The sequence below is a fragment of the Jaculus jaculus genome, chromosome 2 (genome assembly GCF_020740685.1).
Source record: "Jaculus jaculus isolate mJacJac1 chromosome 2, mJacJac1.mat.Y.cur, whole genome shotgun sequence".
Classification (NCBI taxonomy): domain Eukaryota; kingdom Metazoa; phylum Chordata; class Mammalia; order Rodentia; family Dipodidae; genus Jaculus; species Jaculus jaculus.
Genome location: NC_059103.1, coordinates 5691000 through 5707610, shown reverse-complemented (window position 1 = coordinate 5707610; position 16611 = coordinate 5691000). Strand labels below are relative to the sequence as shown.

At 45.9% G+C, this 16611-nt stretch overlaps 1 protein-coding gene across 1 annotated transcript in view; it reads left to right on the top strand.

Annotated features, from left to right (window-relative positions):
- The window catches only part of Baiap2l1 (BAR/IMD domain containing adaptor protein 2 like 1), a 105478-nt gene that overhangs the window by 74707 nt on the left and 14160 nt on the right, over positions 1-16611 (top strand). The window contains exons 4-8 of the mRNA XM_045143757.1: positions 3754-3815; positions 3919-3990; positions 6910-7047; positions 7715-7867; positions 10026-10193. Of these exons, the coding sequence (XP_044999692.1) occupies positions 3754-3815; positions 3919-3990; positions 6910-7047; positions 7715-7867; positions 10026-10193 (593 nt within the window). The remainder of the gene's footprint in view (positions 1-3753; positions 3816-3918; positions 3991-6909; positions 7048-7714; positions 7868-10025; positions 10194-16611) is intronic.

The window sequence follows — 16611 nt, the reverse complement described above, 5'->3', positions numbered from 1 at the left end:
GCCATCTTGTGCATCTGGCTTATGTGGATCCTGGAGAATCGAACCTGGGTTCTTTGGCTTTGCAGGCAAGTGCCTTGACTCCTAAGCCATCTCTCCAGGCTGGAATTTTTTAAAAATATTTTATTTATTTATCTTTTTGTTTTGTTTTCAAGATGAGGTCTCACTCTGGTCCAGGCTGACCTAGAATTCACTATGTAATCTTAAGGTGGCCTCGAACTCACAGCAGTCCTCCTACCTCTGCTTCTTGAGTGTTAGGATTAAAGGTGTGCGCTATGACGCCCAACTATAAATATTTATTTCTTTATCTGCAAGGAGAGAGAACGAGAAAGAGAATGGGCACCCCAGGCATCCTTCCTGCCACTGCAAACTCCATACACATGCATCACTTTGTATATCAGGCTTTAAATGGGTACTGGAGGATTGAACCCAGGCCTTGAGGCTTTGCAAGCAAGTGCCTTTAACCACTGAACCATCTCTCCAGCCCCTAGTATTATTCTTTAAGCCTTGTTTTTTGTTAACATTTTAAGGCCAAACTACCTACTGGCCACTTGCATATCTTTATACAGTGTTGTTCAAAATGTGGAAGATAGTTCTTCATAGTTCCCAAAACATAAGAATCATACTATTACGCACTGCTATTTGTATGAGCATTGTCTTTTAGTGATGTTGAGTTCATGAATCTGAAATGTTTGTATATTTAATCAAAATTCCTTTGAGCTGGGCTGGAGAGATGGCTTAGCGGTTAAGCGCTTGCCTGTGAAGCCTAAGGACCCCAGTTCAAGGCTCAATTCCCCAGGTCCCACGTTAGCCAGATGCACAAGGGGACGCACGTGTCTGGAGTTCATTTGCAGAGGCTGGAGGCCCTGGCATGCGCATTCTTTCTCTCTCTGTGTCTCTCTCTGTCACACTCAAATAAACAAGTAAAAATGAACAAAAAAAATTTTTTTTAATTCCTTTGAGCTGGAACTGCAGTAGTACAGCACTTGCCCAACATGTGTAAGGCCCAGGGTTCCTGCAAAGATACATGTATACAGTTTTACATATTATATTCCTTGATGTTGCCATTTAATAGAATTTACTCAGGCTGAATTGTATGGCCGTAGTGTTGTGAATTTTCTCCTGAGATGTCAGCTCCAGCTCTGAAAAGGAGAAAGGAAGGAATGAAGGTGTGCACTTGGGCACAGCTTCCTGTCGGGGCATGCACTTGGTTCTGCTCTGTCTGAATCTGGGCTGTTCATTCTCGGCTCCACCCTCAGATGTTCTCTCTGAGTCTCTTCCTTCTCAAACGTAATTCATGAAAAAGTAGGTTACAGGACTAAGAGTAAAGCAATACGGGCAACATAGTGTCTCTAACACCAAGTAGCACTTGCTCTATTTAAGAACAGAGGCGTTTGTAGAGTGAACATAAACACTGTTTTCATCTCCTCTTTCAAAATACGCTTTAGCAGCTTGCCAAGGTGTGTTCAGTCCTTTAACTCAGAGGTTGCCACTGAGAGGCCGGTTTTGGAATTCTGCGAACCGTGAGGGACAAGAATAACAAGGTCAGGAGTTCTCTTCCAGCCGCAGTGAATGGGCTGTCTCAGTGAGCCTGCCTGCGGGGGCAGAAACCACAGGGGAGTGTGGACCGGGAAGGGCTGTGTGTGGTGGGTTGGGCTGGTGGGGTGGGGCGCTGAGTGCGCATTTCTCTGAGGTCCACACAAGACTGTGGACAGTCTAGGAGGGGAATGTGACTGCCTGGCTTGGACACTCACTGGTTCTAATGATTTCAGCCAAATTATTTGTAGACTTTTTTTTTTCCTAAGGTTCTGACATGTCAAGGGTAGAGTGTTTGATTTTTCAGATAAGTGAAGTAGATTTTTGTTGTGTTTTTCATCTCCAACAAGGAGTTGTTTATGGGTTTTAAAATAGGTGTAAAAGTATCTCAGAATGTTTTAGTATCTGGAACTTCATAGTAATGTAATTATCTTCTTGGCCATGTGAAGGCTTCTTTAGTGAATAATTTAGGTTTTCTTTGTCATATTAAATTTGGGGAGTTTTCCCGTAGCACTTAAGGTAGGACACTTGTGAACTTGGTGGGTGGAGCCATGACCACTGGTGTGGTTCTGTCACAAGGGCAGGGCAGGGCCCCCACACTCACACTGAGCTAAGGGAACAGTGTGCATCCCTGGAATCTCACAGCATGTGTACTTAACAACTTATTACCGAGAGGTGCTTGTCTGATCCCACTACGTTCGTTCGGAGTTTAGGCAGGATTGTCCTGGAGCCGGCTTTTCTGGAACACCGCGGGAAGAGCAAGACACCTGCCAGCTCTTTGCATTTTAAAAGACCCCTGGCACAAGTAAAGGTGGTGGCCCAGAGACATGATAACAGCCTGAGGCAGGCTGCAAGTTTGTGGGATGGGGGAGTAGAGAAAGAAACCCTCCTAGAAGGCCCAGCCAGTGGGATTTGCATGTGGAGAGGGTCCTCCCTGCTCCTAGTGAACAGACATGTGAAAACACGTGTCCATGACTTTACATGCTGCCCCGTATGCCTTTCCTCCAGGCAGAGAAGAAGGGGCACAGAGCCTGGGAGGGCTAGCATAGTTGTGGCCCAAGGGAGCAGGGTCGGTAAGGGCCATGTTTCACCCTAGAGGTGGCCCACATGATGGCACGCGTGCAAGTGAGTCTTCGCCATGGTGTGACCATGGCCGTGAGGCCTCCTATGGTGACTGGCCGTCTGGACCCAAGCGATGAGGTTAGGGAATGCATAGTGCTAGTGAGTTTCTCTTACACGTGTGGAGTATGATGCGGTGCTGCTGGAATGTCATGTGTGGGTGGGTGGAGGACGGGGCTGGGCTGGCAGTTTGAGAGGCAGCTGTCTTGAAATGCCCCTCACACATGGCATGGGGCGTGGCAGTCACTTGTTCAGAAGCGATAGCAGAAGCCACAGTCTGCTCTGCGCTCATTTGCTCTTTCCCATTATTCTACCACAGTCTCGTCAGCTTTCCTCACCACAAGAACTCCTCTCTATCTGGCTCTGGCCTGAAGGGTGCTCGGCCAGCTCTTCCCTTGTGGCCGGCTGTAGTGGTTCCCTAGATTCTCCTTGTTGGCCATTTTGTGGGAGTGTGTCCCGCTGGACTCCTGTAGGTAGGTTGGCAGAGGCTCCTGTTTGCCTTTATCAGAGAAAAGAGGCAAAGCACACTGCCCCTAGCTGCTTTCTGGAGGGAGGCTCCTTTGTTCTAGAACATTCTCTTCTGTCACATGACTGTCCCTGTGTCAGAGATGTTGTGTCTTCCAAGGCAGAACACTGTCCGTCCAATACACTGTCCCCTGGTGCTAATATTTTCCAGAACAATGCAGAAACTAACGTGAGAAAGAGAAAAGCATTTTGTCTGTGACTGGCAGATTATTAGATTACTCTGGGATTATTAGATAAAAATAAATCATTTGTTCCTATAATTAGTTACTGTAATGACCCATGCAATCTTGCATAAGAGAGTTTCAATATTCAATCAGATGTGTAGAATTTGGCCTAGTGGATGACTCAAATAGAAGGACCAGTGTGAGTCTGAGGAAGCAGGTGTTCTGAGCATTGTGGAGGAAGTTGTTCTCAGCCTTCTTTGAACCTGCCCTGGGGACCTCTGCTGTTCTACTCAGGGAGTGACACTTAGAGTCCCCAAGGGCAGCTTTGTCCTGTTTGCTTCTACCATTTGCTTCTGTTTTTATCTTTGCAAATTGCCCTGTGGCTTCCCCTCATGTCTGGTTTTGTTCACAGGCCATGTCCTCATAGAGATTTCAAGCACCCACAAGAAGCTCAATGAGGCTCTTGATGAGAATGTATGTAGACTATTTTTTATATTTATAAGATGTGTGTTTTAAAACATAATGTTTTGCCTAAAGCCTCAAATCTGGTGTGGATTTTATTTCGTTTTGTCAACAGTTCAAAAAATTTCATAAGGAGATTATCCATGAGCTGGAGAAGAAGACAGAACTGGACGTGAAGTATATGAATGTGAGTGTAGTCTTCCTCCACCCTGCGCGCCAGTTTCTGGCCTCTCTGCTGGGAGAACTTCCCCCACTGTTCATCAAGTGCAAGTGCAAGTGGAGCATGGTGCCATTACAGACTTGCATACAAAGCCAAGGAGATCCCTCTGGGCTGAGCAGACCATTTCAGTGCAGTTGGCATGTGTATTAAAGAGTATAGGGCCTGGAGAGACGGCTTAGCAGTTAAGGCACTTGCCTGGAAAGCCAGAAACCCAAGGACCCAAGTAAACCCAGAAACCCAAGCCAGGACCCAAGTTCAATTTTCCAGGACCCAAGTAAACCAGATGCACAAGGTAGTGCATGTATTTGAAGTCCATTTGCAGTGGCTAGAAGTCCTAATATGCCCATAACCTCTATCTCCCCCCCATCTGCCTCTCTCAAATAAATAAATAAAAATGAAAAAATATTTTTTTCAAAGTTTAAGGGATTTTTTTTTCTTTTTTAACTCTTTTTTAATATTTTATTTTATTTATTTGACACAGAGAGAGAGAGAATGGGTGCACCAGGGCCTCCAGCCACTGTAAACGAACTCCAGACACTTGTGCCTCCTTGTGCATCTGGCTAATGTGGGTCCTGAGAAATCAAACCTGGGTCCTTTGGCTTTGTAGGCAGACACCTTAACTGCTAAGCCATCCCTCCAGCCCTAAAAAAATATTTTTAAGACAGGTGTGGTAGTGCATGCCTGTAATCCCAGCACTGGGGAGGCAGAGGTAGGTGGATCACTGTGAGTTGGAGGCCACCCTGAGACTGCATAATGAATTCCAGGTCAGTCTGAACTCAATACACACACACACACACACACACACACACACACACACACACATACATACACACACACACATATACACATACACACACATACATATAACATATATGTGTGTGTATACATATATATATATATATATATATTTTTTTTTTTAAGAGTATAGGAAAGCTGGGCATGGTGGAACATGCCTACGATCCCAGTGCTCTGGCAAGTAAGTAAGTGTGAGGTCAGAGGGCTACATAGTGAGACCATTCATTGTCTTCAGAGAACACACTTAGGTGACAGGCATCTGTGTCTGTGTTCTCCAGCTGGTGCATCCATGAACCAGCACCATGGTCATGAGTTATGCTCGGGACAACACTGGAGTCCTGTCCTGTGTGGTGTTTCTCACCTGTCACCCAGTGTCATCCATTCTAGCAGCTCCTCTGGCTGTACAGGGGTAGGACATGGGGCTAGTTACATTTTCCTGCTCTTCGGTAGGATGTTTGCTGTCTCTTGCCAAAGTCCCCCTTCTGCACGTAGGAACTATGAGCTCATGAGACAAGCCCCTGAGCCAGACAGCCTGCTGGAGTAGATTTCATACTGAGCTCTTACATACATTTTTTTTTTCTTGTTTTTGGAGGCAGAGGTCCCACACTATAGCCCTCTCACAGCAATCCTCCTGCCTCAGCCTCCTGAGTGTTTTTGCTACTCCTGGCTCGTTTTCTGATTTTTTTTAATCCCTACAGAAACCCCACTAAGGGAATCTTCTCTTGTTATACTCTCCTTACATTTTAGAGGAGAAACATGGATTTTAGAGAAACTCAGTAATTGCTGAGGTCACACAGGTAAGGGATAAAGCTAGAATTGTGATATAGAACTCTTGGGTTCCAGGTACTGGTGTTTGTTTTGTTGTTGCTGTTTTCTTCTGAGGCAGGCTCACTGTAACGCAGGCTGACCTGGACTCACTCCGCAGCCCAGGCTGGCCTCAAACTCACAGCAGTCCCCTCATCTCAGCCTCTTGAGTGGTAGGATTATAAGTGCCAGCCACCATACCTGTGTTCTCACCACTGTGCTATATAGCATCCCAGATACTGATGTGCTTTTGCACTTGTTTATTATGGGGTGGTTTATTTTTTTTATGTGAGACCGTGGGTGAGAGCAAGAGAGACCAAAAGAGAGAGAGAATTGGTCTGGCCTCCAGCCACTGCCATGAAACTCCAGACACGTGTGCCACCTTGTATGCATGTGCCACCTTGTACATACGTCACCTTGTGCATGTAGCTTACATGGGATCTAGGGAGTTGAACATGACTCCTTAAGCTTCACAGGCAAGTGCCTTAACCGCTAAGCCATCTCTCTAGCTCATGTTTTTTGTTTGTTTTTTTTTTTTAATTGACAACCATAAGACAGCCAGGAACATGTGGTTTTGTGTGTGTGTAGCTGAAGATAGAATCTGGGGCCTCACACAGGCTGGGCAAGCACTCTCCCACGAAGCTGCATCTTTAGCCCTCCAAAATTACTTGTGTAGGGGACTGGAGGGATGGCTTAGCAGTTAAGGCACTCAACTGGGGCACATGGGTCTGGAGTTCATTTACAGTGGCTTCTGACGTGCCCATTCTCTGTCTGCCTCTTTCTCTCAAATAAGTAAATGAAAAAATAAAATTACTTGTGTATTCAACAAAGCTCTGATAAAAGAGAGCAGAAGCCCCTGGGCATAGTGATGCATGCCTTTAATCATAGCACTTGGGAGGCAGAGGTAGGAGAATCACCATGAGTTCAAGGCCACCCTGAGACTGTATAGTGAATTCCAGGTCAACCTGGGCTAGAGTGAAAACCCTACCTTAAAAAATAAAAAATAAAAAAAAGGAGAGAGAGCACATTTTATCTTTTGAGAACAGCCCCACTGGTCAAGGGCTTCTATAAAACAGACATTAGAACTGACAACTCCTTAGCATCAAGTTGAAGGGTGGGGTTTTACGAGGTGTGGGTGTGATGATGGTGTGAACTGAGACTGTGAGGATCCCCAGGGTGTGGCCATATGGGTGTGAGAGTATCAAGGCCCATTGGCCACACTGTAAAAGTGACCCCATGACGGCATGTATCGTGCCACAGTAAAGCAACACTGCATCTCACTTCCAGGCTACTCTAAAAAGATACCAAGCAGAACACAGGAATAAATTAGATTCTCTGGAGAAATCTCAAGCAGAGTTGAAGAAGATTAGAAGAAAAAGTCAAGGAGGACGAAATGCACTCAAATATGAACACAAGGAAATTGAGGTGAGCTGCTAGACAACATTCTCCTGTCTACTGATGACTGTGTGCACAGCTGAAGGGAGGGCATACCTCGGTCAGTCATCGGCGGCTGAGGTAAAAGCAGGCATTCTGAGCTGAACGTGGTGCGTACCTGTGAGCCCAGCTCTGTTGAAGCTGAAGTGGAAGGATCTGGAAGCTACAGGGTCTTCCAGAGTTAAGAATAATTCATTATGGTAATTATTGGCATTTCTCCATACTATAGGAAAAGGAGGGGCCCTCCATGATTAGCAATTACTGTCCCCCTTATGCAGTGGGAAAATGAGACTTAGGTCAAGTCCTAAACTTAACATGAACATTTGGAACTATAGTCAACCTGGAACTTTCTGATTCCAAAGGTCTTTGCAGTGAAACAGGATCATCCTTGAGGTACAAAGTATTTTGTGTATTTTGTGCCAGGTACCTACTGGGAATGGAAAGCCTCTGGCAACTTCTCTTGACATGTGAATCAGAATCTTAATGACAGTAATACATGCTCAGGTCAGGTCACTAGTATTTTATCTAATGTTTATCTGCCTTAGTGTTTATTCCATACTCATAAACGTAGCATAAAGATGGCAAGTGAGAAGAAGTGTCACGCCGTGCAGCTGTCTGCTGCTGCTTCCCATCATACTTGAATTGTTTATTTTCCTAGTACGTGGAGACTGTTACTTCTCGCCAGAGTGAAATCCAGAGGTTCATTGCAGACGGCTGTAAAGAGGCTCTGCTTGAAGAGAAAAGGCGCTTCTGCTTCCTGGTGGACAAGCACTGTGGCTTTGCCAGTCACATACACCATTACCACCTGCAGGTGAGCATGCTAGCAGATGGGATGGGATGTGCTGGTGGTTTTAGTTCATCCCCAAGAGGCCTCCCGTTCTGCATATGCCTGGGCTAAAGCAGAGGGGCCTAGTTTGCCAATGAGAAGATCCCAAAGAAACTGGTTTTGGCTGCCTGAAAATGGAAACTTAGAGAAACACAGATGGAACAGTCAAATTGCTGCTTATAATTAATTTAATAGTATATCCATACCTAAAAGCCCCTATGAAATGGCACATTTTTCCTTTTCTCACGGATAAGCCAACTTTCAGTAGTGCCATGAGCGTCATGTGTTCCCAGTGCCATCGACTTATCAAGCCTGCTCCCTGGGCAGTTGTAGATGCCTGTGGGTCTGCATCAGGGACACTGGCCGCTCAGCCCCAGCCACCATCAGAACACTGGACCTTGTTACTTTGCACCATCGCTCAAGGTGCTCATGATCCCCTCAACTGAGTGACTGGCTTAGCTCCTCCTCTCCAACACGTTCAGCTGTGAGGTGAGAGTGGAGGGACATGTCAAACCTCCCTTCCTGTTTTTTTTTAAATTGTCATAGGCACTGACTGAGGTCAGACAGGCCCTGATATTCCTAAGCAAGTAATTTAAAGAGTGTTCTAGGTGGGTGTGGTGGCACATGCCTTTAATCCCAGCACCACAGAAGATCACCTGTGAGTTCAAGACCACCCTGAGACTACATAGTGAATTCCAGGTCAGCCGGGGGGGGGGGGGGGCGGGGAGCTCTAAAGAGCTTCAATTAGGTCACCTTCTCTATTTTTCAGGAGGACAGGACCCCTGACTTGCTGCATTACTGTTTAAGGCACTCACTCTTGTTTCTACACTAGTATAGACGCCTCCATAGAAGTCTGCGTGCACTAGACTAGGGTCATGTCGAGGCAGCTTTAGAAACATTTCCGTGGAGAGGGCCTTAGCCATGGAGGGATGGGAGCGGCCTCAAGCTTCCTTCCCATGGCAGTGCACCTCTGTGTATGTCAGAGGGCAATCTGGTCGATTTTCAGAGAGCTCTAGTTACTGGCCAAGTATTTCTCAGACTTAACCTTGGGGCCCAGTGTTCTGTAGAGCAGCATAAACCAACTCTGCTTCTCTCTGTACTCGAAGCTTCTCTAAGTCATCAGAAAGCTGCATTGTGATTTCTCTTACTGCAGCTGAAACATCCCAGGCCTTTCCCTAGCAGGTGCTGGAAATCAGTGCACAGTGTGGCACAGCCCAATCTGTCAGGGAGACCTTACTGTCCAACCCAGAGTCACATCAGGGCCCCCAGCCCCTCCCCCCCCCATAAACCTAGAATCTAAGAACAGTGTGGTTGCCATGCAAGAAGCTTCAAGGAAGGCTACCTACTTCTAACCAGACTGCTGCCCTGGAAAGGGAGGGATTCAGAAAGGTTTCAGGAGCCCACTGGGTCCTGCTACAGGAGCAGAGCCAGGCTCATGGGTGCAGGGAATCGGCTCAGCCTCAGCCTCCAGGGCTGTAGGGTCTTGTCTCTACCCACCTGTCTCTGCTGCCACCTGCCTACTCTGCAAAGCCTTGGTTAGACTGTCTGGGCCATCGCTCAGCACTGCTCTCTCTCTGCCTGAACTTCCAGGACAGAGAATAGTTCATTGTCTTAACGGTTGTACCATTTGCCCTGATAGCATCAGGTCTTGGGCCTCTTACTTTGATAGAGAACAAGAAAGTGATTGCCATTTCTGGGGCCAGTTGAAAAATCCTGAAAAGACACATATTGCTCACCTCTTTTCTCACTTTTCAATTGTCATGTTTTTGTTCTTGAGAGGTGTGTGTATGCGTGCATGCTGGGGATTGGATCCAACACCTCATTCATGTAAGCATGTGCTGTGCCACTGAAGCACATCCCCAGCCTTGCGGGCTCTTAGTCATTCATGGTCCCATGTTAGTTGGAAGCTCTGTATTCACACTGAGGAAACAGGTAAGTTCCTTTAACCCCAGAGCCTGCTTCCACCTCAGCAAGTGAGGTGCAGAACAGTTCCTCTTCTTCAGCTGCTTGCTGATGAAATTCAGAGTCCCCACCTCCTGGTGGTGAACAGTGATATATCAGCAGTGATGTTAGTCAATGTGATTTTGTCAGATCTTCAAACAGCACATCTTTATTGTTAGTTTTGTTTCTTCTGGATTTATAGTCTGCAGAATTACTTAATTCCAAGCTGCCCCGGTGGCAGGAAACGTGTTGTGATGCCACCAAAGTGCCAGAGAAAATCATGAATATGATAGAAGAGATAAAGACCCCCATTTCCACGCCAGTGTCCGGGACACCACAGCCATCACCCATGATTGAGAGAAGCAACATGGTAGGAACCAGTTACCTCTTCTCAGTTTCAGCCGTGTGCTTGCTGGTCTGCTTCGGGCAGGTGGGCTGAGGACTGCTGGGGGTGACAGAGGCAGGAGCTGCTCCTAGTGCTGACTCCTCTCAGCCCCGCCCTCACCTTCACGCGGGGTCGGGGTCAGCCGTGCAAGTGTCGTGAGCTATGGTTAGCACCACCAACTTCAACTGGGAATTTTATTTCTTTCTTTATGTATCTGAGGGAGGGGGAGGCAGAGAGAAAGAGGGAATGGGCGCACCAGGGGCTTCTATCCACTGCAAATGAACTCCAGACGCATGTGTCCCCTTGTGCATCTGGTTTATGTGGGTCCTGGGGAATCAATCCAGGGTCCTTTAGGCTTTGCAGGCAAACACATTAACCCTAAGCCATTTTCCCAGCCTTTTTTTTTTTCTTTTTTTTTTTTTGAGTTAGGTTCTTGCTCTAGCCCAGGCTGACCTGGAATTTACTATGTAGTCTCAGGCTGGCCTCAAACTCACAGCAGTTCTCTTCTACCTTAGCCTCTCAAGTGCTGGGATTAAAGGTGTGTGGCAACACCTGGGTCACTTGGGAAATTTTTTAATGTTTTTTTTTAAATATTTTATTTGTTTACTTACTTATTTGAGAGAAAGGGAGGGAGGGAGAGAATTGGTGTGCCATGATATAAACTAACTCCAAACACATGTGCCACCTTGTGCATCTGGCTTACATGGGTCCTGGGGAATTGAACCTAGATCCTTAGGCTTCACAGGCAAGCACCTTAACTACTAAGCCATCTCTAGCCCTTTTATTTTATTTTATTTATTTCATTTTTATTTTGTTTGCGAGGTAGGGTCTCACTATAGCCCAGGCTGATCTGGAATTCACTGTGTAGTCTCGGTGGCCTCAAACTCAAGGCAGTCTTCCCGAGTACTGAGATTAAAGGCATGTACCACCACATCTGCTTCTCACTTGGGAAATTTTATGGTCATCAATTTTTTGTTCATTTGGGCTTTTTTGTTTTGGTTTGAAGATTTAGTAGGGGGAGGGCAGGTAAGACAGGGTCCCACATTGTCTAGCCCAAGCTGCCTTAAACTAACCACATAAGCCCAGACTGGTCTTGAGTTGGAGGTAAGTTTCCTGGTTTGTCCTCCCAAATGTGAGTACACATCCAGTGTGTGTGTGTTAATTAAGTTTATTCTCAGCCAAGCATGGTGGTGCACACCTTTAATCCCAGCACTTGGGAGGTAGAGGTAAGAGGATCGTTGTGAGTTTGAGACCACCCTGAGATTACATCATAAATTCCAGGGCTATAGTAAGACCTAAAGTTTATTGTCAATGGAGGAAGTCTTAGAGAAGAGACTGGAAAACTGGTCTATTCATAATAATGGATGTCACTTCAGGGTAACCAAACACTCAAAGTAGTAAATTCAGGCAGTGTATTTTGCTGTCATTTGAACTTGGATTCTATTTCTTATAAGCAAGTGGAGATGTGTAATATGGGTACAACCTAGCTGTCTACGCAGAGCCCCTCAGAAGTGACAGCAAAGACATTAAAAACCGGCTGTCTGTCTTCAGCAGAGATTCCATGACACATGGGAACACAAATAAAGGTTGACCAGAAAGGAGCCGATAAACAAGAGAAATGTTAGGTTGCTATATGGAGGATGAAATAAAAGGAGCCTGAACCCCAAGCACGTGCAGGACAAGACCTCTGCAGACAGGGAGTCCCAAGAACGTGCAGGACGAGACCTCTGAACATGGGCAGCTTCTGCAAATGCTGAGCTCAGAATTGACAGTGACAAGAAAGACAGAGGATTGGGGCTGGTCAACCTCTTGCCCTTGCCCCACTTGTGCCAAGCAACAAACAACAGAGTCTTTCTACCAGCCAGAACAGCATGATTGGACTAAGGGGTAGGGCACACTCCTTGAAGTACATCCTGCTTCCTCCCACATCACCGTGACAGTCTGTGGTGAGAACAGGCCAAGTACATGCGTCATCTATAGTAGAAGGAATAAAGACTGGCCCATGGTACATCCAGGAGTTGCCAAACAGGAAAACCCATATCATAGCCAATCGTAGTGACTCATACCTATAATACCTGCATTCAGGCAGCTGAGCAGAAGCATTGTGAGTTCAAGGCCAGCCAGGACTACATAATGAAACTGTCTTTAAGGGGGGGAGGGGAAGGCACTCAAAAAAGCCTATATCATTAAGAAAAAAAAAAAAAAAAAAGCAAGCCAGGTATGGTGGCACATGCCTTTGCCTTTGATCCCAGCACTTGGGAGACAAAGGTAGGTGGATCACTGTGAGTTTGAGGCCAGCCTGGGACTACAGAGTGAATTACAGGTCAGCCTGGGCTACAGCAAAACCCTACCTAACCCTCCTCCCCCACCAACAACAATTAAAAAAAAAAAGGAAAGAAAAGAAAAGGGTGTGGCAGTGCAAACCTTTAATCCCAGCACTCAATAAGCAGAGGTAGGAGGATCACCATGAGTTTGAGGCCACCCTGAGACTACATAGTCTCACAGCCTGGGCCAATGGGCCAAAGTGAGATGGTACCTTGAAAAACCAAAAATGAAAACAGCAAAATAAAAGCAAGATTAGTCAGGTATAGTGGCACGCAGAGGTAAGAGATTCACTGTGAGTTTCAGGCAAACCTGGGACTATAGAGAGCCTACATTGAAATAAATAAATGCAAGATCAATATTAGAAGCAACAGGGTCAGTGGGGGAGAAGGGACGGCTAAGCGGCAAGGAAAGCTGAGTGCAGTGGCACACACTTAAATCCGAGCACTCAGAGGAAGGCTGAGGTAGGATTGCTGTAAATTCAAGACCAGCCTAAGCTACATTGAGTTCCCTGGTCAACATGGACCTTCCCCCAAAAAAGGGGGGTCAGGTTTGATGATACACACCTTTAATCCCAGCACTTGGGAGACAGAGGTAGGAGGAGCATGAGTTCAGGGCCACCCTGAGACCACATACTGAATTCTAGGTCAGCCTAGGCGACAGAGAGGCCCTACCTCAAAAAAACAAAAGGGGGAGGCATGTTCAAATCTCCAGGTCCCATGTAGCAAAGCACTCTGTGGTGCAAGCACACAATGTTGCACATGCATCTGTATTCAGACGCGTTATCCATTGCGCCACTGGCCCACCTGCACATGCATCTGGAATTCACTTGCAGCAGGCTGAAGGTCCTAGCACACCAATTCTCTCTCTCTCTCTCAAATTAAAAAAAAAAAAAATGAGGGGCTTGAAAGATGGCTTATAGTGGTTAAGGCGCTTGCCTGTGAAGCCTAAGGACCCATTTTTCAATTCCCCAGAACCCACGTAAGCCAGGTGCACATGGTGGTGCCTACATCTGGAATTCATTTGTAGTGGCTGGAGGCCCTGGCACACCTATTCTGTCCCTCTCTCTCTCTTCTTCCTCTCCCTCTTTCCTAAATAAATAATTTAAAATAATATATATGTACATTTTTTAAAAGTAGAGGCAAGGGCTGGAGAGATGACTTAGCAGTCAAGGCATTTGCCTATGAAGCCTAAGGACCCAGGTTCAATTCCCCAGAGCCCACATAAGCCAGATGCACAGTATGGCATATGCATCTAGAGTTCAGTTGCAGTGACTGGAAGCCTTAGTGTGCCCATTTTCACTCTTATCTATTTGCCTGTTTTTCTCTCTCTCAAATCAGTAAAAATAAAAAATATTTTTTTTAAAAAAAAAGTAGAGGCAAGAATATATCCACAAAGAATTAGCTAGAGAACTTAAGAATTTAAAAGTGGATTATTTGTAGTTGAAATAGTATGCCTGCCCAGCATGGTGACACACACCTTTAATCCCAGCACTTGGGAGGCAGAGGTAGAAGGATCACCGTGAGTTCAAGGCCACCCTGAGACTACATAGTAAATTCCAGGGCAGCCCGAGCTTCAGTGAAACCCTACTGCAAAAAAAAACCCAAAAAAATAAATAAAAGCAATTCTGGCACCAGGTGTGGTGGTGTATACCTGTGATCCTAGTACTTGGGAGACTGAGGCAACCTGGGCTACTAAGTAAACATCATCTCAAACAAAACAAAGAAATGGTAAACCTGAGATTTGCTCAAAGTAATGCACAATAATAATGAGATGGCTCAGTGGAGCAGGTGCTGTGCAGATTCATGAGTTCGGATCCCCAAACCCCATGTAAGGCTTGGGAAGTTGTGATTGGCTTCTGTAATCCCAGAACATCTCAAGTGAGACTGGAGATGGAGACAGGAAAATCTCCTGGAAGGTCATGGACCAGCTATCCAGAGTGGTGAATGAGAGACCCTGCCTAAAAACCTAGTTGGAGCCAGGCGTGGTGGTGCATGCCTTTAATCCTAGCACTCAGGAGGCAGAGGTAGGAGGATCACCATGAATTTGAGGCCACTCTGAGACTACATAGTGAATTCCAGATCAGCCTAAGCTACAATGAGATCCTACCTCAAAAAACCAAACAAACAAATGAAACCAGCTGGGGGCTGGAAAGATGGCTTAGTGGTTAAGGTGCTTGACTGCGAAGCCTAAAGGCGGCCTAGGTTTGATTCTCCAGGTCCCACATAAGCCAGATTCATATGGCGGTGCATGCTTCTGGAGTTCATTTGCAGTGGCCGGAGGCCCTGGCCCTGGTGTGCCCATTCATTCTCGTCCTCTCTCTCTCTCTCTCTCTCTCTCTCTCTCTCTAAATAAAAATAAATTTAAAAAAACAAGTTGGAAGGTAAAAACACCCAAAAATTATCCTCTGACCTTCACATATACACTGTGACACCCACAAACCAGCAGCCACTCAGAACATGCCTGCATGTAGCACATGTAGGAAAAAAAATGCAGGTGAAAGATTGACCATAAATGTAAATCACTTAAGCTAGGTGTTGGGTACATGAAGATTCATTAGATTATTCTTTGCTACTTTTGTATGTTTGAATTTCTTCTAAAACAAAAGATTTTATTTATTCATTTTTGGTTTTCTGAGGTAGGGCCTTGCCCTTACCCAGGCTGACCTGCAATTCACTATGTAGTCTCAGGGTGGCCCAAACTCACGGCAATCCTCCTACCTCTGCCTCCTGAGTGCTGGGATTAAAGGCATGTGCCACCATGCCTGGCTGAATTATTTTTTTTGTTTGTTTGTTTCTCGAGGTAGGGTCTCACTCTAGCTCAGGCTGACCTGGAATTCACTATGTAGTCTCAGGGTGGCCTCGAACTCACAACGATCCTCCTACCTCTGCCTCCCGAGTGCTGGGATTAAAGGCATGGGCCACCACCCCCGGCTAGGCTGAATATTTTCATTTTATTTATTATAGTGTATGAGTGAGTATGGACACAGCAATGGCCTTGGTGCTGCAAATGAACTTCAGATGCATGGGCTGCATTATGCATAACCACTGACTCATCTCTTCAGTCCCCAGGAGACATTTTGAATTGACCCTCCTCATCACACCCTCAAGTGTCACCACCAATAGATTAGAAGAATGAGAATGCTGAGAAAACAGAGTCAAAAAACTCTCCTAAAACCCAGTACAAAAGCACCAAAAGGATTTTTGAAAATGCAGAAAGAGGATAAATACAAGAGGAAGGGGGAGCCACAGGCTCACCTGACTTGGACAGTTCAGAGATCTCAAATCCCGCTTGTCCAAAGCTGCACGACTGATTTCTCAGCCTTACTCCTTGCTTGTCCAGTGTTCCTATCCAGTAAATGGCAGCTTCATCCACTAGGAGCTCAGACAGTGTCAACCCCCAGCATAGCCTCTTGTTTCTACCCACGCATCCATCCCGAGAAGCTTAGTTCAGCTTTCTACAGCCGCCAGAAGGATCAAACACCTATACAGATTAGGGTTGAATTTCAGAATGTTCACACTACAGAGAAAATTCTAACAACTCCTGGGAGGGTATAGGTGGGATTTATTACAGAGAAAACTGAATCCCATCTTTTACTTTCTTTTTTCAAGGCAGGGTTTCACTGTAGCCCAAGCTGACCTGGAATTCACTGTATTCTCAGGGTGGCCTCGAACTCACAGCTGTCCTCCTACCTCTACCTCCCCAATGCTGGGATTAAAGGCTTGTGCCACCATGCCCAACTGAATCCCATCTTTTAACAAAACAAGATGTTTTTATTAACTTGCTGAACGAGTTAATACAATAATATGTCCAAAATTCTTTAGAAAAATTATTGTGAATATAGACTCATAGCCAAGTAGCACTTAAGATAGAACCTTACTAGATGTGAAATCTCAGCACTTGAGAGACTAAGACAGGAGGATAATGAGTTCAAGCCAGTGTGGGCTACACAGTGAGACCTTGTCTCAGAAAAATGAGAGGAAGCTGGGCGTTGTGCCGCACACCTTTAATCCTAGCACTCGGGAGGCAGAGGTAGGAGTTCGAGGACACCCTGAGTCTACATAGTGAATTCCAGGTCAGC